We start from the raw sequence: 23115 nt of genomic DNA, 5'->3' as shown, positions 1-23115 counted from the left end.
CATATGTCTCGATGAATACCCGTTCTCCCGTTAATCAAAGTAGACTTTAGGGCATGCAAGTTTTTCAACAGGATAAATGACGTCAGCTGTACAACTTTGTTTAATTATGAGAAAACCATGATTATCGCTGTCAATAGATTTGTTTTGCCATATGTAGCAGGCAGCCTCCGCGTTGGGTCCGGATGGCTTTGGTTTATTTTCACCCTGGCTGCGGGTGTCTCACCGCGAACCGCCGCGGAAGGTTTACGCTAGCGGACCATAGTAAAATTTCGTATACTTAGCTCAAGAAGCGGCGTGGTAACGTATTGTAATAGCATTTGGCCTAAACAAAACCCAACCTGTTGAACTTATAAATAGTTGTGGGCCCGGAGATCTTCTCAGTTAGAAAATCGCAGTGTTGGCGAAAACAACGATTCTGTTTCAATTATTGCCATATTTTTAAAATAATGCAATCAATTAACGATCTCCGTTACGCGGTGGTGAAGGCAGCTAGCCAGGCTAGGAGGGCTAACGCAAGTCTTGTGCGGGTGTGCCCTGTTTTCCGTCGGGAGCTGTTGTTCCGCATGTCACATGCGGAATTGCTTCGGCATTTGCGAGAGCTTCTGGCGGTCTGCGGGGCACGGGCCCTGGCGCACCTCCACAGCACCGGTGCGTTGCGGGGTTACGAGTGCCTCAGTGTAGCCGCGAGTGTAATTCGTCAGCGGGGTGCCACCCGCTTCGCCGTTGTTCGGGCGCTGATGGCTGAGTACAACGAGCGAAACGGTAAGTTGTTATCTGTGTTGTGCGCAGTGTACGTTTGTGTGGAGTTTGAATTACCGGATCTTCAAAGTGGGGTAAAAAGATAAAAGAAAATATGTAATATGGAAAAATTTAAATCAAGTTTTCCAACCGTTAGAATTCCGCGCGATGCTGGAGGACTCCGCGGAGAATGAGGCGGCTCTTTGCGATATCGTCGTCGACGTCGCCGATGAGGCGATTGCGTCGCAAGGAGTAGCGCTGGGGAGGCCCACCGAGGAGCCGGTTTTTACCGCTCGTGACGGTAAGTCCGGATGATTGTCCGTACGCTGTGGCGTAGCAGGGAGTTGTCGCGTATAAATACGTTGTGCGCGAGTGGTATATCAAAATTTCCTTGTGTTAGAATTTATGATGGATGATACCAGCGAGAACGAGGCAGCTCTCCTCGAGGGCTGTGTTGCCTGCGAGGAGTTGGCGATTGCGGGAGAGACAGGGGTGAATGAGACGATGGTGAACGATAGGACCGCCGGGGAGTCGATTTCTGTCGGAGCTCGTGACGGTAAGTCCAGATGATTTGTCTGTACGATATGCCGTATATCATGGAGTACCCGTGTGTAAATACGTTGTGCGTGAGCGATGTTCCAAGAGTTCTAGAATTCTTCTTTCACGCGTGTGCTGAAGGTTATTGTGTCCGTTGCAGAAATCGATTCATCACAGGCGTCGACCTTAGTGTTGTCACGTCCAGGTCCGTCAAGAGTGTTGGAAATTCAAGGTATATAGGAAAAGTTTGAAAACAAAAAATGCAGACTAGGTATTTTGATATGAACTCACGAGCAATTTCTTCTCTGGTGGGGGCGGGTAATTAGATCCGGTCGATGCTCATGAGCCGGCGGTAGCAGAAGAAGAAGGAGACAATTATTCCATATCCCCAATGAATGAGGCGATAATATTCTCGTGGCCGCAGACACCCGAGAGTGGAATATTCACTCAGATGAGTTATACTCCGCCGGCGATGGACAAGGATATTTTTTAGGGGAGCTAATCACGCGGGTACTCTGGGGTGTGCGTTTCTAGTAAAACCGCGAAATTCAACTATACTTGCGGATTGACGACGCTTTACCACGGGGGTTTAGTCTTATTTTTGTTTTATATGTACAACAGGGGGTCTTATGCAAACTGTCGGACCGTTTCGCGTGAACGAGGGCGCCAGTACCTCGGGCATACAGATCGGCGGGGGTAGGGCCCGGAGGGCTCCGAATTACGATTCTGACGTGACATTAGAGTCGGACGATGACGATGCCGATGACGATGACGAGACACAGACAGCTTCCGACGTGACGTTTGAATTCGACGACGATGCTGACGACGACGAGACAGAGGGTGCATACTCTGGAAACATGGGGAGAGAATCGGGGCTGGAGAGTGAAGCCGCGAGCGAGAAGGATTCAAGTCAGGCACCCGATGACGGGGCTGATTCACTGGGTAACCGTTTCACGGTTATCGGTAAATCAACGAAATTCATTCGTAAATTCGCAGTCACAGGGCGTGAGTTGCGAATGAAGATCGCGGCCCCTGAATCGGGTGTTAATCTAGTGAAGTGGCTGGAGGACGCGTTCAGAGACCTGCATGCTTATGCCGTAGCAACGTGTCGGAGTAGCGACTACATAGGTTTCACGTTTAGCGCGGAGAGTTTTAATCATGGTCCTGCGTGGTTATCGTTCCGGCCGGTGAGGGATTCGCGGTACAGTGACCTCTGGAAGTTAGTTTTCAGCGTAGCCCAGAGCGCATCAGAGTTTGGCGTCGACAGCGTCTTCACCGTGACGGTACACAGTGTTGGAGTACCGGAGGGTCGCGGAAAGCCGAAGCCGATCACGCACGCGGGGGTACTCAAAAAATCCGTCGTGCAGATTGTCAACAGTGACGGGTTGTGTTTACCTCGTGCCCTCGTTGTAGCCAAGGCTCACGCCGAGAGAGGCCCGAACCGCAGTGGCGCTCTGCACGAGCATTACGAGATGGTGAGATTCGCAAGGTCCAGTTTCCAGCGTGCAGAAGCGCGTAATCTTGTTGCGAACGCCGGTGTCGAGATTCCGCCAACGGGGTGCACAGTGCATGAAATCGCACAGTTCCAGAACTATCTGGCACGCGAGGGATTCCTCATCACAGTGTACGAGTTGGGGAGGCTAGGTACCGGCGAAGCGGCATTTTACGACGGTACTGCCGTGGTGAGAGCAAACGGAACAGGCGATGTCAGGCACCGATTGAATCTGCTGTATTATCCCGAAGAACAGCATGATTGCCCAATTGTAAATTTAACCGCGGCGGCAGCAGGGGCCTTTTTCTGTCAACCCTGCAATAGGAAATTTAACAACGGGTACGAACACCGATGTTCCGTAAAGTGCCCACAGTGCCTCGCATCGCCACCGTGCAACAGCCAGTCTCGCGAAATCGAGTGTCCCGATTGTAGACGCGTGTTCCGCGGTAACGGTTGTCTGGAGTACCACCGCAGGATCGGCTCCTTCAGTCCGCGTCGTTCCGTTTGTGCAACGCTGCGTATATGCCGGAATTGCGAGCGATTCGTAAATCTTTCGCGGAGGGCACACATTTGTGAAACTCGGTTTTGCGTCACTTGCCGCTGCAACAGACCGTACAATCACTACTGCTTCATGCCGCCGCTGAAAGACGCGACAAGACCGAAACGTTACATCTTCATTTTTTATGATTTCGAAACGCAGCAATGCGAGACGGTAGACGGTGACGCGACGACAAACATACATGTGCCGAACTTGTGCGTAGCGCAACAAGTGTGTACGCAATGTATCCACGATCCCGATATATCGAACGGCTGTTCCGCTTGCGGGCTCGTACGTGAGTTTGTTTGCAGGAGGGAACCGGTGAAGGAGTTGGTAGACTTTGCTACTCGGCCCGTTCAGGACTTTGCCCGCATCGTATGCATTGCGCACAATGCAAAAGGTTTTGACGCGCAATTCATACTGCGGCATATGGTTGAGCGGGATGGAAACCCGCCGCAGGTCATCCTAAGCGGCAGTAAGATCATTATGCTCGAAACGGGTCACACCCGATTTCTGGATCCCTTAGCATATATGCCTATGGCATTATCGGCGCTACCGAAGGCTTTTGGACTACCGACTACTTCCGTGAAAGGTGTATTTCCCCACCTTTTCAATACCCCTGAAAACGTGGGTTACGTGGGACCGCTCCCCGCAGCGAAGTTTTACTCTCCGGATACCATGAGTAGCGATGCGCGAGCAGAGTTTTACTCATGGTACAACGAGGCTGTAGCGAACGACCATCTGTTCGACTTTGACGCGGAATTGTTGTCGTACTGTCGGTCGGACGTGGATATTCTGCGACGTGCGTGCGTAGCATTCAGGGACATATTTCTGGAGTGCGGCAGAGTGTGTCCCTTTACCGAGAGCACGACAATTGCCTCGGCTTGTTCGGTGCTGTTCCGTAAAAATTTTTTACAACCGGAGCGAATAGGTATCCTGCCACCGGGCGGCTATCGTCTTGCCGATGCCCAGTCTCGTAAGGCTCTTGAGTGGTTGGTCGTGGAAGAGCGCGAGCTGGGTATTGACATCGGGCATGCCGGAAACGGACGTGAGTTTCGGATTCCGGAGACGGGTCGCAAGGTGGACGGATACCATGTCGCGGGCGACGGTACGCGACACGTCTACGAGTTTCACGGTTGTTTCTGGCACGGCTGTCGTAAATGTTTACGAATCAATCGCGATAGGCGTAGCGTCAACGGCGAGACGTTGGATAGGCGTTACGAGGAAACTTGTGAAAAGATCAACCGTATGCGCGAATTGGGTTACCGCGTGACGGAACAGTGGGAATGCGAGTTTGATCGGAGCTTGAGGGAGAACGAGGAGATGAGGGAGTACGTGGCAACACACCCGCTGATCGCTGGCACTGCCACGAGCGAAGCACTTAATCCGCGTGATGCGTTCTACGGCGGTCGAACGGGGAACGCCTCCCGATACTACGAGGTGGAAACAGATGCAACGGGCAACGCGTACGAGGAAATACGATACGTCGATGTTTGCTCGTTGTATCCGTTCATCTGTAAGAATGGAAGGTTCCCTGTTGGCCACCCGACGGTCTACGTTGGAGAGGAGTGTAAGCTCTTGACAGGGTCGAGCGGTTGCGACATCACGCGAGTTGAGGGGCTCATCAAGTGCCGAGTTTTACCGCCTCGCAATCTTTATCACCCTGTTTTGCCGGTGCGCATGCATGACAAACTCATGTTTGCCTTGTGCCGCTCATGTTGTCAGAGTTTGAACCAGGACGAGTGTAGACATGATGACGAGGCTGCGCGAGAATTCGAGGGCACGTGGGTGTCGATCGAATTAAAAAAAGCCGTGGAAATGGGATACAAGATCAGGAGCATAAGCGAGATCTGGTCGTATACGGTGACATCGTTTGACCCGACTACTCGTCAAGGTGGGCATTTCGCCGGCTATATCGACACCTTCCTCAAGATTAAGCAAGAGGCAAGCGGCTGGCCTGCTGAATGCGAGGACGAGCCGGCTCGAATGCGCTACCTTGATGAGTATGAGCGGGTCGAGGGTATACGGCTAGATCGCGACCGTATTGCTAAGAATCCCGGCATGCGATCAGTTTCCAAATTATGCTTAAATTCGTTTTGGGGCAAGTTCGGGCAACGCGAGAATCTGGTAAAAACAGAGGTCATAAAGACGCGTCAGCAGCTGCTCGAGCTTTTGACCAACCCTGAAGTCGAGGTGTCCGGTTTGCTGCCCGTGAACGACGAAGTGTTGTACGTGCGTTGGTCGCACGCGCAACACAGCGTTGAACCGTCAGCGCTGGCAAACGTCGTGATTGCCTCGTACACCACTGCCCAGGCTCGGCTGAAGCTCTTCTCGTTCCTTGAGAAGCTCGATCGGCGCGTGCTCTATTACGACACCGATTCAGTAATTTATACCCGAAACCTCCGAAGGCCAAACGAGTATGAACCTCCCACGGGTAACTTTCTTGGCGACCTGACGGACGAGTTGGCGTCTTACGGCCGTGGGAGTTTTATACGCGCTTTCGTCTCGGGAGGGCCAAAATTCTATGCTTTCATCATTAAACGTCCGAATGGTGAAGAGGTGGAAATTTGCAAGGTGAAAGGCATATCACTGAATCACGCAACGAGCTCGAAAATCAACTTCGAGGCCATCAAGCGGATGGTGGTAGAAGCCGCTGCACCCATTCCCTTGGAGTATCGCGCCATTCGCCGAACGGAACTGCACGCAGTCGTGACGCGCTCCGAGCACAAAACGTGTAAACCGGTGTACGTGAAAAGGCGTTGTTGCGTCACGAGTTTCGATACGCTGCCCTACGGTTATCGCACTGGATGATGACGAAGATCCCAGACTCCGAGCAGTTGCACACCACAGCTTCCGTCTTCTCACCCTGCGGTAGTACAGACACCCGGACGGCAAGCCACGCGCGCGTTTGAGCGACAGATAGATAGACAGACAAACAAATAGACGGACAGACAGAGGACACCGAAGGGATTCTTACCCCAACCGCCTGTTATTCCAACCGGCGAGACGCCAGGCCAACCCATCAGATACTCTCTTGTATGTGTCCCGCCAATCTGTATAAAGGTTAGTACCACGCTTAAACCCTACGCATGAAAAATTGTGAAAAAATCTCGCATTGCTCGTAAAAATTCATCTCGTAAACCGCGGCGGGGCGCGCTGTTTTCAAGCTGATATCACTGCGCGCACGCGTACGAATAAGCTCATGGCGTACGCGCCTCACGCACAATCAGCTCGACCGCGACCGCGCCGATGAGCTCGTACCTGCGCGGTTACGCTTCCGCGTGCGCTTGAATAAGCTCATGGTCGGCGCACGAAGGGAGTGCCGCCGCCGCCGCCGCCGCCGCCGCCGCGAGCAAGCTAGCGTAGTAAAAGAACGTGTTTTCAATTGTTTCAATTTTTTATAGATCCCGCATTATCCATGGATTCTTCTTCTTCTTCTTCTTCTTCTTCTTCTTGTTCGATGACGGACACACGTTGGAAACATCCGTTTTCGGCCATTGTAGCCGGGCCATCAGGATGCGGTAAATCAAATTTCGTCAAGAACTTTCTGCGTCATGGAACGTCAATGTGCGACACAAGATTTAGTCGTGTGATATGGTACTTTGACGAATGGCAGCCGTTGTACGACGGGGACAAGAGTATAGAGTACCGCGAGGGATTACCGCAACACGCTGATTACGAGGGTGACAAAAAACCGAAACTTTTGGTAATCGACGATCTGATGCGAGAGGCTTCAAACAATGTCGTCGTTGATCTTTTTACCAAGGTCTGTCATCATAAGAACCTCAGCGTTTTCTACATAACACAAAATCTCTTTCACAAGGGCAACGGTCAACGAGATATTTCCCTCAACGCAAACTACATAGTCTTCTTCAAAAATCCACGGGATCGTGCCCAAATTCAACACCTTGCCAGACAGGTGTATCCCGAAGATCCGAGGTTTCTTCAAGAGGCCTATCACGACGCTACCGCAGCGCCACACGGATATTTGCTTTTCGACCTGAAGCAATCCACTCCGGAGAATTGCCGTTTCCGATCAAACATCTTCCCTTTGGACGATAATCACTATGTCTACGTTCCGCGAAAGGATATAAAGGTCACCAATGCGCACCGGGTTCCGGTCGTTCAGCTGTGATGCCTCGAATACGCCGTACCGCGTCCGGTCGCAGAGCTCGTGCCGATTTCACCAAAGCAAACGCAATAGCGCTGCACGCTCTGCAGAAATTGAACCCGTCGCAGAGATCGGCGTTGCTACGCACGGCCGACAATTTGCTGGTGAAGACCATTTGTGAGTGTGCATTGAACACCTTGGAGGGTAACGTAGCACTGTCCAGAATTCAGAAAAATCGTCTGGCACGTCATAAACAGACATTACGGCGGTTGGCCAGCAACCGGGGTACCTGGAAGTCCAAAAAACGTTTTCTTGTTCAACGTGGGAACGGATTTCTCACCCTCTTGCTCGCTCCGTTACTCGGGACTTTAGCTTCCAGCCTCTTCTCCAAGTAGCAAAATGGAATGTACAAAGAAGATGGTTTTAATTCCTATGGAGAGTATGGAGAGATTTCAACAACGCGTCAGCGAGGGTATAGCCACTACGCTTTCACCTGGAAATACAACTACCACACACCGATCCCGTTTCAAGACTCGACAACGAGATGAAGGACATCTTGAACAAATCGTCGAAAGACGACGCAGAAAAATGGAAACTCTATCAGCAGGTACTTCAACGATATTTGTTTTTTGCAAACGACGCACGCAAACCCATGAAATTAGACGTTCTCGAGGAAAAGGAGGAGGAGGAAGAGGAGGAGGAAGAAGAAGACGGAAACACAGCCGAAGAATCAATGATATCTCCCACCGTAGCTGCGGGTCCTGGCAACGTTCAAGCGCGCGCAAAGAAAGTCGCGTCAGCGGTACCAAGGAAGTATCGTGCAAAGGCCGAAATGCTGATGCGCGAACTCGGCAGCGTACCGGAACGATTTTCTTGGGATGCCGCAGTAACCGTCTCGTTAGACGGCGTTACAGTTCCCGGCGCAAACATCGTCGATCTGGTCAATCATGCCATGCGATCTAGGAAGACTTTTACTCCTACAGGGGCTGGTCAGTTTGCACGGTTTCTTCAGACGATCAACGTACCCCGAGAATACGTGGGGAACGATACGCTTTGGAAAGACATACGCACATTCGACGCTCCGGGTCTACCGACGGTAACATCGCAACAACTATCGACACACGCCAGTAGTTCCCCGACGAAGCGACGAAGTTCCGCAAACGTTACACCCGTAACCAGCCATTCTCACGACGCAGGATACGCTCTACGCAAACGCGCCACCGGAGCAAAATCCGGTTGGAAAACACTTCGGCTGAAGAAAAATGACGACTCTTCTTGAAGAAACGTATTACAATCCCTCGCATACTGCCGGTTACGCGGGAGCACGAATTCTGGAAGATGTTGCACGCGAAAACAACTCTCGCGATTCGGTGAGAAAATGGCTGGCAGCTCAGGATGCCTACACCTTACACAAGCCCGTGCACAGGAAATTTCCTAAAGCAAGGTACAACGTTTCCAACATAGACGACGTATGGGAAGCTGACCTGGCTGACCGGAGTTCCATGAAGAGCCGCAACAACGGTTTTCGCTATCTCCTGGTGGTCATCGATGTATTGAGCAAGTACGCATGGGTGGTCCCGCTGAAACGAAAGACAGCCGCAACCGTTGCTGAAGGTTTCGAGCAAGTGTTACACACTACGCCGCGCAGACCCGACCTACTGCAAACGGACAAAGGTAAAGAATTTGTCGGGAGTGCTTTTCAGAAGATACTTCGCGACAATGAAATACGATATCGTGTTACTCGTAATCCCGACGTGAAAGCAGCTATCGTGGAGCGATTCAATCGTACACTCAAAGAACGCCTGTGGCGTTACTTCACGCATAAAAAGACGCAACGCTACGTCGATAATTTACCACAAATCGTGCAAGCCTACAACAATACAGTTCACTCGAGCATCGGCATGGCGCCGTCGGAAGTGACGCTTCGCAATGCTGCTACAGCACGTGCCCACATGGAAAAGCGTTATCCTCCGCGTCCAAATGGCAAACCGAGATTCCATAAGAATGATTTCGTACGAATTAGTAAAACCAAGGGAACATTTGAAAAAGGCTACGCGGCAAACTGGAGCGAAGAATTATTCAAGATCCGACGAGTGCTTGCACGTTCACCGATAGTGTACGTCTTGGAAGATCTCAACGGCGAAGTAATCGACGGCTTGTTCTACGACCCTGAACTTCAGCGTGTGGAGGGGGAAACACGGGGATGATAAAATAGCGTGTTATTGCAGTATGTCTCGCAGTCGTTGAGTGTTCACCGTTCGACTCGTGCATCAAAGAAAATGTCCCGGGATCAGTTTTACCTAACTTCACCGAGCAACAGCTCGATGCAGTTTTTTCCGGAGAATCGGACGTGCTGTTACATTACCCAGTTACCACGTCAGATTCAACTAACGGGAGACTGGGAAGTCGGGCTGGCCGAAATTCATTATCCACTCACGTTTGAACACCCTCGGGGGTATGCGCCAGTGAAAAATGAAACGATACCCTGTGTCACGCATTACAATACTCCTGGGGAAGGTGCAGTTGAGGTATCAGATTGCAAGCTATCCGAAACCAACAAATCATCAAGGATCCCCGGCTGCCAGATGTTTATTTATTGCGATCTGGTGGAGCCACGTATCGTTGGAGATGTTTACGCCCCGCTGTTACGAGTCATTCAAACATGCGGCAAAGACAATATCTTACAAGGCGAATCAGAGATGAAAACACTATCGCCACTGTACTACGTACCACTGATGCTCACGAACTTTCAAACCATCGAGATCGATATAAGAGATCAATTCGGTAGTCCAGCACCATTCACGAGCGGGACACTGACGGTAACGCTGCATTTTAGACGCGTTTAGTAATTGACTGGAATCACAGGAGTCGCTCAGCAAAAGAGAGAGGGAAAACATACCAGGTACGACATGGCTCATTATATACAACATTACGAAAATCAGCTCGGCGGTGGAGGCATTGAGACGGTTTACCGAGGAGCACCGCATCAACGCAGGCACGGAATCGGCAGCTTCTTAGGAGGCCTGTTTCGTCGAATACTACCTCTGCTGTCCAGTGGTGCTCGCGCGGTCGGAAGAGAAGCACTGCGTGCAGGGATGAACGTCATGACAGACGTAAGAAACGACACTCCGTTCAAACAGGCAGTCAAGAGTCGATTCATAGAATCAGGACACAAATTGAAAAGAGCTGCTAAAGAAAAAATTGATAAACTCATGAAGGGTAGCGGTTATAAAAGCCGAGCCGGCGGATTAGCGCGTCAGTCAAACATTGCCCGCGTCAACAGACTTGTCGGCGCGCACCGAGCAGCTGGTACTACGAGAAAAATTAGACGAAGGTCGAATAAGAAAACATCGGCCAAGATACCCAAGCGTGCCGGAACCGTCAAGAAAACTAAGCGGAAAAAGTGTTGTAAAAAACGGGACCTTACAGACATATTCGGACCCCGGTAAGCCCACGCGCCGCTCGTCTTCAATCTAAACATCAACAATGGCCTTCCTGCACGCGCACTCGGGTGAGCGTATGAAGTCGGAACTGGATTTGTTTTCTCTACCACCAACGCAGACGTCTATTGAGGCTGGTCAATGGGTACACTACAAGCCCGTATCATCTCTAACCGACGATTCCCCGATTGAATTTGTTGTACCTGGAAACGGTGATGAGTACATCGATTTGGCACACACTATGCTTAGCGTACGAGTGAAGCTACAACCGTCTGCTCCTACCCCACCGGCCGGCGAAGGCAACGCGGCTACTCCGCATGCCACTCCGGTAAACAATCTGCTTCACTCGATGTTCAATTAAGTCGATATATTCTTCAATTAAAAACTAGTCTCACCAGCCAACAACTCTTACGCCTATCGAGCATATATAGAGACTCTACTGAATCACGCACCCCCCGCCAAAAAATCCCATCTTTCTTCGGCTCTATGGTACGACAGCGAGGATGGAGTATCGGATGTATACGACGCCGACGCCGTCGGTGCTGACCGAGGTTTCATTGAACGCAAACGGATCATGAGCAATGCACGTACCGTTGATCTGATTGGACATCTGCACTGTGACGTATTTAATCAAGACAAATTTTTAATCAACGGTGTGGAACTGCGTCTTCGACTTGTGAGATCAAGAGACAGTTTTTGCATCATGGAAGCCGAAAATCGCCACAAGCTGCACATACTGGAAACTTCACTGCTCGTTCGCCGAATGAAGATCAGCCCTGGAATCTTGCTGGCGCACGCACGGACGCTAGCCAAAAGTACGGCAAAATATCCCGTAACCTGAGTCAAGGTGAAGTCTTTCACCATACACGCAGGAGTACAGGCAGAAACAGTGGACAATGTCATACTCGGACAACTACCGAAACGAGTGATAATCGGTTTTGTCAGCAATAAAGTCTTCAACGGCGACAGACAGCGCAATCCGTTTAATTTTCAAAACTACTCTTTGAATTTCCTGTCGTTGTACGTCGACGGGGTGCAAGTCCCATCGAAGCCGCTACAGATGAGTTTTGGCAAAGACGAACTCTACGTGGACGCTTATCACACCCTCTTCTCCGGTACGGGGATTCATTTTCTGAACGAAGGAAACGGTATCGGCCGGCAGCAGTTCGCTAAAGGAAATTGTCTATTGGCTTTTGACCTAACCCCCGATCTCTCAGCCAACTGTACATCGCACTGGTCGCTCATCAAACATGGAACTCTCAGGGTCGAAGTGCGGTTCGACGATGCTCTCAAAGAAACTGTGAATTGCCTAGTGTACGCTGAATTTGATAATCTTATTGAAGTTGATGCTGCACGTCAGGTCATTACAGATTTTTCGGGCTAAGAAAAAGAGGGAGATCACGCCCCTCCTATCACGGCCGCTTCTATGATATACCAGGTGGTGATTTCCGTTAGAGAGAACACTGTGACTACACCACGCCAACGTCTTCAAGGGGAGCAACAGACCGGCTGGAGACACCCGATAAACAAAAATTGAGACGGGGATTGTAACACAAGGCTGTATATAAACACCCGTAACTACGGTGCCGAGCCAGTCAGCATTCAAACTACGTCACTGCAGGTTCGCTCTTCCAGCTCTCTATTCAGTCGACTACATTCTTTCAAGTTCAAGTATGGATTACGTGATAGATATTCAAGGATTTCGAAATATCTATGGTAAATTTATACCGAAAGAGGTGGCAGTCGTCACCATCGATCACCGCTACTCGGCGCATTGGTTAATAGAACCGCCATATCCCTTCACGGATCTGCCGCTCAAAGAACGTGGCGTGAACAATTACGTAACCTGCTACCATCATGGCATCGAGTGGTTTGAAGGTGATATCTCGCTGGTTCAATTAGATGTTAACCTCCGAGAAATCGCACGTAACGCTCATCGAATCTTTGCCCGTGGACACGATAAATGTAAATATATTGAAAGTAGTACCGCGCGTCAAATATTCAACTTGGAGGACATCGATTGCCCGGCGTTCGACAAACTGGAACGGTCTTCGGTATGGTGCTTCTTCCACGGCATTAAGAAGGAGGAATTTTTCAAATGTGCGATGAACAACGCACTCAAACTGAAGAAATGGATCAACAATAACGATATTCTAGCTAAATACGAATATACAGAAGCATTGCCAGCCAGTAAGCCCAAAATCACCGGAGAGGAAAGTTCGACTAGTAATCAGCCACTACAGGTACCAAAAAGAAATTTCACGCTACAAGCAGTAATACCAGAGTCAGTCGCTCCACTGAAAATCTCTCCTGATCCGTCTGCGCCTACGTCAGACGGCGAAGTTACCGTTCCCTACGAAATACTTACTACTGCGATTGACTCACATACCTCCTCACAACCTTCTACGAATGGTATGATTATCTCCGATAACGAGGGCGAAGAAGAAGAAGAAGGAGAAGAAGACGAGGTACAAAATGGACAGTCTACAGATATGGAGCGCGATGCCGGCGATTCCGAACGGGAAGACCGGGGTTTTTGCAGCGGATCAGATACCCCTCATCTGGACACGCCCGACAGCCTTTGTGTCAAACACGGATGATCACACACGCCCCGGTAGCCACTGGGTGGCATTTTTCGTCAGTTCCTCCGGACACGGTACATACTTCGACAGCTTCGGATTACCACCATTCGTCCCTCACCATAAGCGGACTTTACGAAGAAATTGCAGACGATACGACTGGAACGACAGACAGCTTCAAAGCCTCACTTCTGATGTATGTGGACAATTTTGTATTATGTTTATGCACTTTATGGCTGCTGGTTTTTCTCTGCGGGATTTTCTCAATATATTTACTCCTGACCTCGAAAGAAACGATCGTATCGCAGAATTATTCCACAACCGAATAGCCCATGTCACAAAACGCAAAACTAACACCATCAATTCAAATCACATTTATCCTATAAGTTGTCTTCAATGTTGTACCTCTAAGAATTGTAATGTTGCTGATTATAAGACTGGTAAATAAAAACCTTGATAACATATTTTGTGTAATTATAAGAACATTGTAATTATCACTTAGTCGTTATCTGTAATAACCATGTATGTATTTGCACCTGTGTTAACCGAATAAACCTGCGAGGATGAGATTTGATTTTTCTATGCAATCCACCATTGAGTTCTGTTTCCTCAACCACCCACCCTGATCCTCGTACATCTAAGTATGCCTATAGTCTTGCATTAAGAAAGAGAGAGAGTGACCAGGTCTATATTTTACAAGCGCACGTAAACCTTAGGATAAACACTGACGGCTGGGTAAGGTCAGTGACACGAGCACCCGACACAGAGAGCAGGGATGGAGAAAGAACGAGAGCCGGGGTGGAGGACCTGTAACCCCAAACGTCCAAGTCGCAGAGTTCGCTTCGTGAACGGAGATAGCGGGGCCAGATGGGTAGGTGGCCCCAGAATCGGCCGCACGGCCAGGGGCACCAGGGTAAGGGGATCGTCCCATGGTCAGGGTGCACAGGCCCAGAGGCCATCCCGTAGAGTCCGGAATCTGATTTGCGGTCAACGGTACCCATGGTAAGGGGTCGTCACACGATATTCACCACGTGGCGAGGGGGTCGCGGGCGAAGGGCTGACGAGCCGCGGAACTTCGAGGCGGAAAAACCGCTCCTTGGTAAGGGGTTGCGGGAAAGGGGTGGTCGTCCGGAGAAGCTTCTGGAATAAAATACCTCCTCGACGAGGGGCTGCGGGGGAAGGGGAAGGGGCCCCAAAATTTGCTCCTTGGCGAGGGACGGCGGGGGAAGGGGATGGCGTCCCAAAATTCACTCCGTGGCGAGGGGCGGCGGGGGAAGGGGATGGCGTCCCAAAATTCGCTCCTCGGCGAGGGGCGGCGGGGGAAGGGGATGGCGTCCCAAAGTCACTCCTAGGCGAGGGGCGGCGGGGGAAGGGGAAGGCGTCCCAAAGTCACTCCTAGGCGAGGGGCGGCGGGGGAAGGGGAAGGCGCCCCAAAGTCACTCCTAGGCGAGGGGCTGGCGCCGGAGAGGGGTGCGAGGGGGGTTTGTTGTGACGCCCCAAAGTGCCCCTATACTGCTTGTGCACACTACGTTCTGCGCATATCGGAGGGTAAAATGACGTCAGAGATGCGGTGCGCACTGCGTTCTGCGCATCTCGGAGGGAAAAATGACGTCAGAGACGACTGGGTCCACCCTTTATCCGACCCGCCATCCCTAAATTTTTGGGTTTCATTGCCCCCCCGACTCTGCAGAGATGATGAAATTCATGTAAAAAATGACGCGAAAGACGGCTGGGGTCCGCAGTCCCCGCCCCCACCATCCCTAAATTTTTGCGGTTTATCTGCCAGTTCGAAGTCACCCAGTTCCGCAGCTGCATCTTGCCCAAAAGCGTGTTGGAACAGGTTTTCACCCCCTCCCCCTCTCCACGAACCCACCGCCGCCTAATGTAGTTTTTGAGTTTTATGAGTCGTTCAGCAGCGTGGTCCATATGGTGGGAAAAATCGGTCAACGAAAAGCGGGTGGCGAACAGTGTGTGGTGTGAGAAAAATCTTATCTTGCCCGCTCTTCACCGGATGGTATGTGTACACACAGTTTTGGGTTTTACGACTCTTTATAGCGAACAAGTCCGAGCCTGCACATCCCCCGCCATTCTCTATGATATGTATGTTCGGTTTCAAAATGAGCTACTATAACAAAGAAGCTGAGCCTTTGCTATCGAGACGTGAATTTATAAACCAAGCTCCCCTTATCGTCATCGATTGCTCCAAGCAGAACGAAACATTGAAAACTGGACCTGTGGACATTCGATTGAAATTTGACTGTAGCATTACGTTCCCGCCACACACTTCTGCCTACTGCATGATCTTGCATAATCGCATTGTTGAATATAATCCGATCAGTGGTACTGTTAAAAAATTGGTATAAGTCAATTTTGAAATAATGATATGTTTAATTAATATGGATATTGAAAATAATATGTATAATTTTACTCGTTAAAATTTAGAATAAGATAATTGAGAATACAATAAGAAAACTAAATGTAATCGATGTTAAATAAAAAAATTGTTAAAAGCATTCAAAACGCCATTTTAAACCTTCCTTCAGGGGTCATTTCCTGGAATTTTTTCAATAAATCTAGCGGGTTCTTACCCTATCTGATTTATGTGCGGCTTTCCGGCGCCAAACAAGTCTCGACAGGAATTATTTTGTGTGTGTGTGTGTGTGTGTGTGTGTGTGTGTGTGTGTGTGTGTGTGTGTGTGTGTGTGTGTGTGTGTGTGTGTGTGTGTGTCAAATCCTATGGAAATAGCCACCGAAAAAATCACCGGGGGGGGGGGGGGGGGGGGGGGGCTAGGGGGGAGCTAGGGGGGAGCGCCGCCATCTTTGAGTTAGAACTGTCATATATACACTACTAACCCTCTCTACTCCTGGACTCCTTGTTAATAAGACATGCCGCACTGTTCATTACGTAAATAGTTATTAGACTCTAATAAACTACTTTAATATTAATTGCATAAAACCACACTCCCTCTTTTATATCCACATGGTAGCAGGTCCGTGGTTTGTGGTTTAAATTTAAAGTAAAAGAATATACGCGCAACCAAGAAGATAAAGTGCTAATTTAACTAAAAATGAAAAGAACTGTGAAATAAGTGATGAAGCGCGAGTATAGATCAAATTCAATTTGAAATTTTGAAATAAAGCACATGTTTTCATGGATAAAACAGATAGTGAATCAAGAACACGGATTAAAAGTCAAAGATATTAAGTTAGAAAATCAAACAAGAAATCAAATTCGTCAAGTGTATTTGGAAAAAGCTAAGAAAGTTGTTATTCTGAAAATTTAATATACGAAAATATAAGTATAAGTGAATCGAAAATGGCTAAGCAAGTTAAGATGGAAGATATTATGATACCCATTTTTGACGGGGCAAATTATTCAAGTTGGAAAATAAGAATAATGTTATTACTGGAATACAAAAGGTGTAAAGATCCAGCAGTTAGTAATATCACCAATAAGCTTAAAAATAAAGAAGAAGATTGGATAGAAATGGATTGAAAAGCAAGAACGCTAATAGTCAGCTCAATCTCTGATAAACAATTAGAATACGTTGGTGAATGCAAAACAGCATTAGAAATGATGACAAGATTTGATAAAATGTATACGACACAATCAACAGCACTGCAAATAATGTGCAGAGGAAAAATCGATGATATTAGATTGACAAATTACCAGTCAATTGAAGAATTTTTTGTAGAGTTTGAAAAATTAACAAACGAATTTAACGCAGCTGGAGGAAAGATAGACGAATCAGAAAAAATGAGATATTTGATCAAAGCTTTGCCACCAAGCTACAGTTATATTGGTGACTTTCTTGATGTAATACCAAAAGAGCAAAGAACCGTTGATTACTTGAATTCCAAAATAAAGGAGAAGAATTTGAATTCGAACGACACAAACAATAAAAGCAATGTCAGCACATTTGGTGCAAAAACACAAGATAAGTGCTACAACTGTGGTATACCAGGTCATCACAAGAAAGACTGTAAAAAGGGACAACACAACAACAGAGGCAGTGGTACTCAAGTCAATCAAGGACAGCGAAGTCATCAGCGAGGCTATTACAGAGGTGGAAATCACCGAGATCGAGGCAGAGGACAAGGTCAATCCAGAGAAGACTATTCCAGCAATCAACAGGGCAACTACTCGTCGGAGACTTGGTCAACAGAGGTATGCAAACCAAAATCAGCGGACTACAACGTCAACAGAGAAAAACTTAGATATTATAAAATGAGACAGGTAAATCATGTAACAAGTTTCAACGAAAATTATACCGAAATAAGTTGGTTACTAGATAGTGGTTGTACAGACCATATTATAAAAAATGATAAATTCTTTTATGATTATGTGGATTTGAAAATTCCAATTGATGTTAAAATGCCAGATGGAAAAAATTTGAAAGCTACAAAAATTGGAAATATTAAAATTTTTCTAAAAAATTATTATAATCAGGTACAAATTGATTTAAAGAATGTATATTACGTTGAAGGCATAAGACAAAATTTATTAAGTTTTTCTAAGATAACAACAAATTATACAATACTAGCTAAAAATGAAAGTGCCAAAATTTATAATGAATCAAGACAGTTAGTAGCTGTTGCAAACAAAGTAGATAATTTATACACTTTGAAAAGTTTCATTTCAAAAGGAAAAAATAATACAACGTATGTAAATTCCATAAAAATTACTGATAAAGAGAAACGGCATAGAACATTAGGTCATGTAAATTTTCAATATTTAAACAAATTAGTGAAGGAAAAATTAGTTGATGGATTACCGAATAAAATCGGAAGCACTGATATGAAATGTGCAAATTGTACAGAGAGCAAAATGCCTAATGTACCATTTGAAAATAATAGAACAAAAACTAGTGAAATCCTAGAACTAATTCATACAGATCTAAATGGTCCACATAGCACGATTGGCTACGGTGGAGAAAAATATTTTTTAACATTTGTAGATGATTATAGTAAATGCACAAGAATCTTTTGTATTAAAAATAAATCAGAAACAGCGAGTTGTCTAAAAGAATTCGTAAATTTGGTAGAAAATAAATTTAATAAAAAAATAAAGAAATTACGCTGTGATAATGGCAAAGAATACTTAAATCGCGAAATTTATGATTTTGATAAATCCAAAGGAATTGAATTGTTACCATGTCCACCCTACGTCCACGAATTAAATGGAGTAGCGGAAAGATATAATATATCTGCAATGGACATAGGTAGATGTCTAACGCGAGAAGCCAAAATACATAGAAGGTATTGGCCAGAAATTATGAAAACAGTAGCATATTCAAAAAATCGTACAATTGCAAATACGGAGAAGAATAAAACTCCCTATGAGAAATTTTTTTAAAAAAAACCAAATGTAAAAAATTTGAAAATTTATGGAAGTCGAGTTTTTGTTAGAATTCCGGAAGCTTTAAGAAAAAGTAAATGGGACGACAAAGCACAATTAGGCGTACTAGTGGGATATATTGAAAATGGATATAGAGTTCTAGTAAATAATAGAGTAATCAATGCTAGACATGTATAAATTGTTGAAGAAAATACTAAAATAATATGTTTGGAAAAACTTGATGAAGAAAGCGACAACGATTCGGAAAATAGCGAATCTGAAACCTCAGATCAGGAAGCGTTTGGAATCAATGAAAATGATTCAAATGAAAACAATCCCTTCCTTTCTACTCATCCTCTCGAGGAAAGTAGAAATAATAGAACTAGAATTAATTGAAATCAAAATGATATTGAAAGTGAAAGTGATGAAAATGCAACAGTAAAAAGAACATCACACAGAAATAAAAGTCCTATAAACAGGTACGGAAATCCTGTATCACATTTTATTTATGTTCATTATGTTGATGCAAATGTACCAAATACTTTCGAGGAGGCGTTAAACTCCAGTGATAGTAAAAAATGGAAAATAGCAATCGATTCTGAAATAGATAGTTTAAAGAAAAATAATACATGGAAAATTGTGGAAAGACCAAAAGATAAAAAAGTAATTGATGTCAAATGGGTCTATAAAAGGAAAGATAATAATGTTTATAAAGCAAGATTAGTTGCAAGAGGATTCCAACAAAGGGAATACACTGAAAATGTTTATTCACCAGTGGGTCGAATGCAAACATTGAAAATTTTATTGTCATACAGTTGCAAAAATAATCTATTTGTTGAACAAATGGATTTCGAAACAGCCTTTTTAAATGGCGATGTAAAATCAGAAGTGTATATAAACGAACCAAAAGGTTACGAAACAGGGGACAATAAAGTTTGTAAATTGCAAAAGGCACTCTATGGTCTGAAAGAAAGTCCAAGAGCTTAGTATGACTGTTTCAATAAGTTTATCGAAAAATTAAATTTTGTAAGAAGTAATTATGATTACTGTTTATATGTGAAAAATACAAGCAAAGATCCAATATATGTATATATTAGTATTTGTGGATGATCTTTTGATCTGTTGCAAAGATAAAAAAGAAATAAACAAAGTTAAAGCTAGTCTGTAACGATATTCTAAATTCGAAATGCCCGCGAAGTTTTGCTGGACATAGCCATCCCGATCCAGGCGTCAGGCGGGAGAAACGGTTGAAGGTTTTGAAGACTCTGCGGAAAGACACCAACCCGTACGGCCCGACAATCATAATACTCCGCAGAAGTCGAAAACCAAGTCAATTTTAAGATTTTCCAAAGTTCCAAATACACAGTACCAGTTCACTGAATTTTCGATGTCGTAACGATCCATGCTGCTCTCATCTCCCATCTCAACGTGAATAAACGACGCAACCTGAAGGTGAACACAAGATTTCTAAGCATCCATCAAACGAGAGTGGAGAAGAGTATAATACCTGGATTGGCAAGTGATTCATCTGGTGCAACGGTATTCGACGACAAAGACAAGGGACCAGTTAATTTTAACGTCTTGTGTATTAAAGGCGTATTTTTAAATTGTGTCAATGTTTGGATGTGTGAATGAATGACTTTTGATCTTTTTTTTATGTGTACGCTTTTGTTTTTACCATTTATCAATCTGTTTATTCGAACTATTTTATCTATACTATTTTATCTTTACAATTTTGTCGGCTATTTTACATATATTTTATTTATATTTCATTTATATGTTATTTATCTTTAATTTATTCAACAGAGAGTCAAACTCGTATTTATTATCGTTCTCTTAATATTGTCTTGTAAGCCTGTCCATCGAATTCACGTCTTTTTTTTTTCTTTTATTTTCACAAAAAAAACGAGTAATTACAAGTCTAATGGAAAAATTTATAATGAAAGACTTAGGAAAGATTAAAAATTATATCGGAATAAATATTGATTATAACAAAGATAAAGGTAAAATGACTTCAAGTCAAGAAACATATATTGAATCATTGGCTATAAAATACAATTTAGAAAATTCTAAGTTATACGATACTCCAATGGAGACAAATCTTAAATTAGAACAAGCAAATGAAATCAATGAAAATATAAAATATAGAAATTTAATCGGCGAATTATTGTATATCAGCACAGGCACAAGGCCAGATATAGCTTTCAGTGTAAACTATTTGAGTCGATATCAAAGTTGTTTCGACCAAACACATTTCAAATATGCAATGAGAATTCTAAAGTATTTGTATAAGACCAAAGGTTTAAAACTAACATATTACAATAATATAAATTGTGAAATATTAGATTGCATGGTAGATTCTGATTACGCAGGAGATAATGTAGATAGAAAATCTACAACGGGTTTTGTCATAAGATTATATGGAAACTTGATTTTCTGGAAAACTCATAAACAGAGTACAGTAACAAAATGTTCAACTTTTGCAGAATATACTGCTATGTCAGAAGCAACAACAGAAATATTGTTCGTTAGAAATTTGTTAAGCGAAATGTTTAATGTCAAGTTTGATAAACCGATGAAAATATATTCAGGCGCAATCACGATAGCAAAGTTTGGATATTTTACAAAAAACTCAAAGCACATCGAGGTGCAATATCATTACATAAATGAAAATTATGAAAATGGAGTAATTGACATTGTAAAAATAGAATCAAATTCAAATATAGCGGATATGCTAACTAAGAGTCTAGATAAGATAAAATTTATAAAGAATCGAGAAGAACTCAGAGTGATTTAAAAGTTCCAAAGTAATGCTAATTATGTTAGAATCAAGATTATAAATTTAAGGAGGCGTTTTGTAATATATAGACCAATTCATAATCTTGATTAATGGCCAGAATAAAACTTGACGAGCCATCTATTGGCCAGCGATAGTTTTGCGTAGCGAGACGAGCTCGCGCGGGACCGTACGCGCGAAGATTCAATCTAACCCTCTCTACTCCTGGACTCCTTGTTAATAGGACATGCCGCACTGTTCATTATGTAAATAGTTATTATTCTCTGATAAACTATTTTAATATTAATTGCATAAAATCACACTCCCTCTTTTATATCCACAGGAATTAAAACCATCTTCTTTGTACGTTCCATTTTGCTACTTGGAGAAGAGGCTGGAAGCTAAAGTCCCGAGTAACGGAGCGAGCAAGAGGGTGAGAACTCCGTTCCCACGTTGAACAAGAAAACGTTTTGTGGATTTCCAGGTACCTCGGTTGCTGGCCAACCGCCGTAATGTCTGTTTATGACGTGCCAGACGACTTTTCTGAATTCTGGACAGTGCTACGTTACCCTCCAAGGTGTTCAATGCACACTCACGAATAGTCTTTACCAGCGAATTGTCGGCCGTGCGTAGCAATGCCGATCTCTGCGACGGGCTCAATTTCTGCAGAGCGTGCAGCGCTACTGCGTTTGCTTTGGTGAAATCGGCACGAGCTCTGCGACCGGACGCGGTACGGCGTATTCGAGGCATCACAGCTGAACGACTGGAACCCGGTGCGCATTGGTGACCTTTACATCCTTTCGCGGAACGTAGACATAGTGATTATCGTCCGAACGGAAGATGTTTGATCGGAAACGACAATTCTCCGGAGTGGATTGCTTCAGGTCGAAAAGCAGATATCCGTGTGGCGCTGCGGTAGCGTAGTGATAGGCCTCTTGAAGAAACCTCGGATCTTCGGGATACACCTGTCTGGTAAGATGTTGAATTTGGGCACGATCCCGTGGATTTTTGAAGAAGACTATGTAGTTTGCGTTGAGGGAAATATCTCGTTGACCGTGGTCCTTGTAAAAGAGATTTTGTGTTATGTAGGAAACGCTGAGGTTCTTATGATGACAGATCTTGGTAAAAAGATCAACGACGACATTGTTTGAAGCTTCTCGCATCAGATCGTCAATTACCAAAAGTTTCGGTTTTTTGTCACCCTCGTAATCGGCGTGTTGCGGTAACCCCTCGCGGTACTCTATACTCTTGTCCCCGTCGTACAATGGCTGCCATTCGTCAAAGTACCATATCACACGACTAAATCTTGTGTCGCACATTGACGTTCTATGACGCAGCAAATTTTGACGAAATTTGATTCACCGCATCCTGATGGCCCGGCTACAATGGCTGAAAACGGATGTTTCCAACGTGTGTCCGTCATCGAAGAAGAAGAAGAAGAAGAATAATCCAGGGACGATGCGGGATCTATAAAAAATTGAAACAATTGAAAACACGTTTTTTTACTACGTTAGCTTACTCGCGGCCGCGGGGGTAGCGGCGGCGGCGGCGCTCCCTTCGTGCGCT

At 45.6% G+C, this 23115-nt stretch overlaps 2 protein-coding genes across 2 annotated transcripts; both read left to right on the top strand.

Annotated features, from left to right (window-relative positions):
- The first annotated feature begins 1146 nt into the window (after positions 1 to 1146).
- LOC124223304 (uncharacterized) lies at positions 1147 to 6116 on the top strand. The gene is made up of 2 exons (XM_046635126.1): positions 1147 to 1294; positions 1897 to 6116. Exons 1-2 carry the CDS (start codon positions 1147 to 1149, stop codon positions 6114 to 6116), a joined length of 4368 nt encoding a protein of 1455 aa, XP_046491082.1.
- Positions 6117 to 10902: 4786 nt separating this feature from the next.
- On the top strand, positions 10903 to 12240 carry LOC124223303 (uncharacterized protein F54H12.2-like). Its single transcript, XM_046635124.1, has 3 exons — positions 10903 to 11155; positions 11246 to 11671; positions 11729 to 12240. The coding sequence occupies exons 1-3, from the start codon at positions 10903 to 10905 to the stop codon at positions 12238 to 12240; spliced, it is 1191 nt and encodes a 396-aa protein (XP_046491080.1).
- The last annotated feature ends 10875 nt before the right edge of the window (positions 12241 to 23115 follow it).

Source organism: Neodiprion pinetum, chromosome 7 (genome assembly GCF_021155775.2).
Source record: "Neodiprion pinetum isolate iyNeoPine1 chromosome 7, iyNeoPine1.2, whole genome shotgun sequence".
NCBI classification, from domain to species: Eukaryota; Metazoa; Arthropoda; class Insecta; order Hymenoptera; family Diprionidae; genus Neodiprion; species Neodiprion pinetum.
Note: the sequence above shows the minus strand (reverse complement) of the source record. Positions and strands in the feature narration are given on the sequence as shown.

Coding starts and splice junctions, on each gene's coding strand:
- LOC124223304 (XM_046635126.1), top strand. CDS start 1,147: ATGGATGATACCAGCGAGAACGAGGCAGCTCTCCTCGAGGGCTGTGTT. Junction 1,295..1,896: donor TTCTGTCGGAGCTCGTGACG/GTAAGTCCAGAT, acceptor TATGTACAACAG/GGGGTCTTATGCAAACTGTC.
- LOC124223303 (XM_046635124.1), top strand. CDS start 10,903: ATGGCCTTCCTGCACGCGCACTCGGGTGAGCGTATGAAGTCGGAACTG. Junction 11,156..11,245: donor TACCCCACCGGCCGGCGAAG/GCAACGCGGCTA, acceptor ATTAAAAACTAG/TCTCACCAGCCAACAACTCT. Junction 11,672..11,728: donor CGCACGGACGCTAGCCAAAA/GTACGGCAAAAT, acceptor CCATACACGCAG/GAGTACAGGCAGAAACAGTG.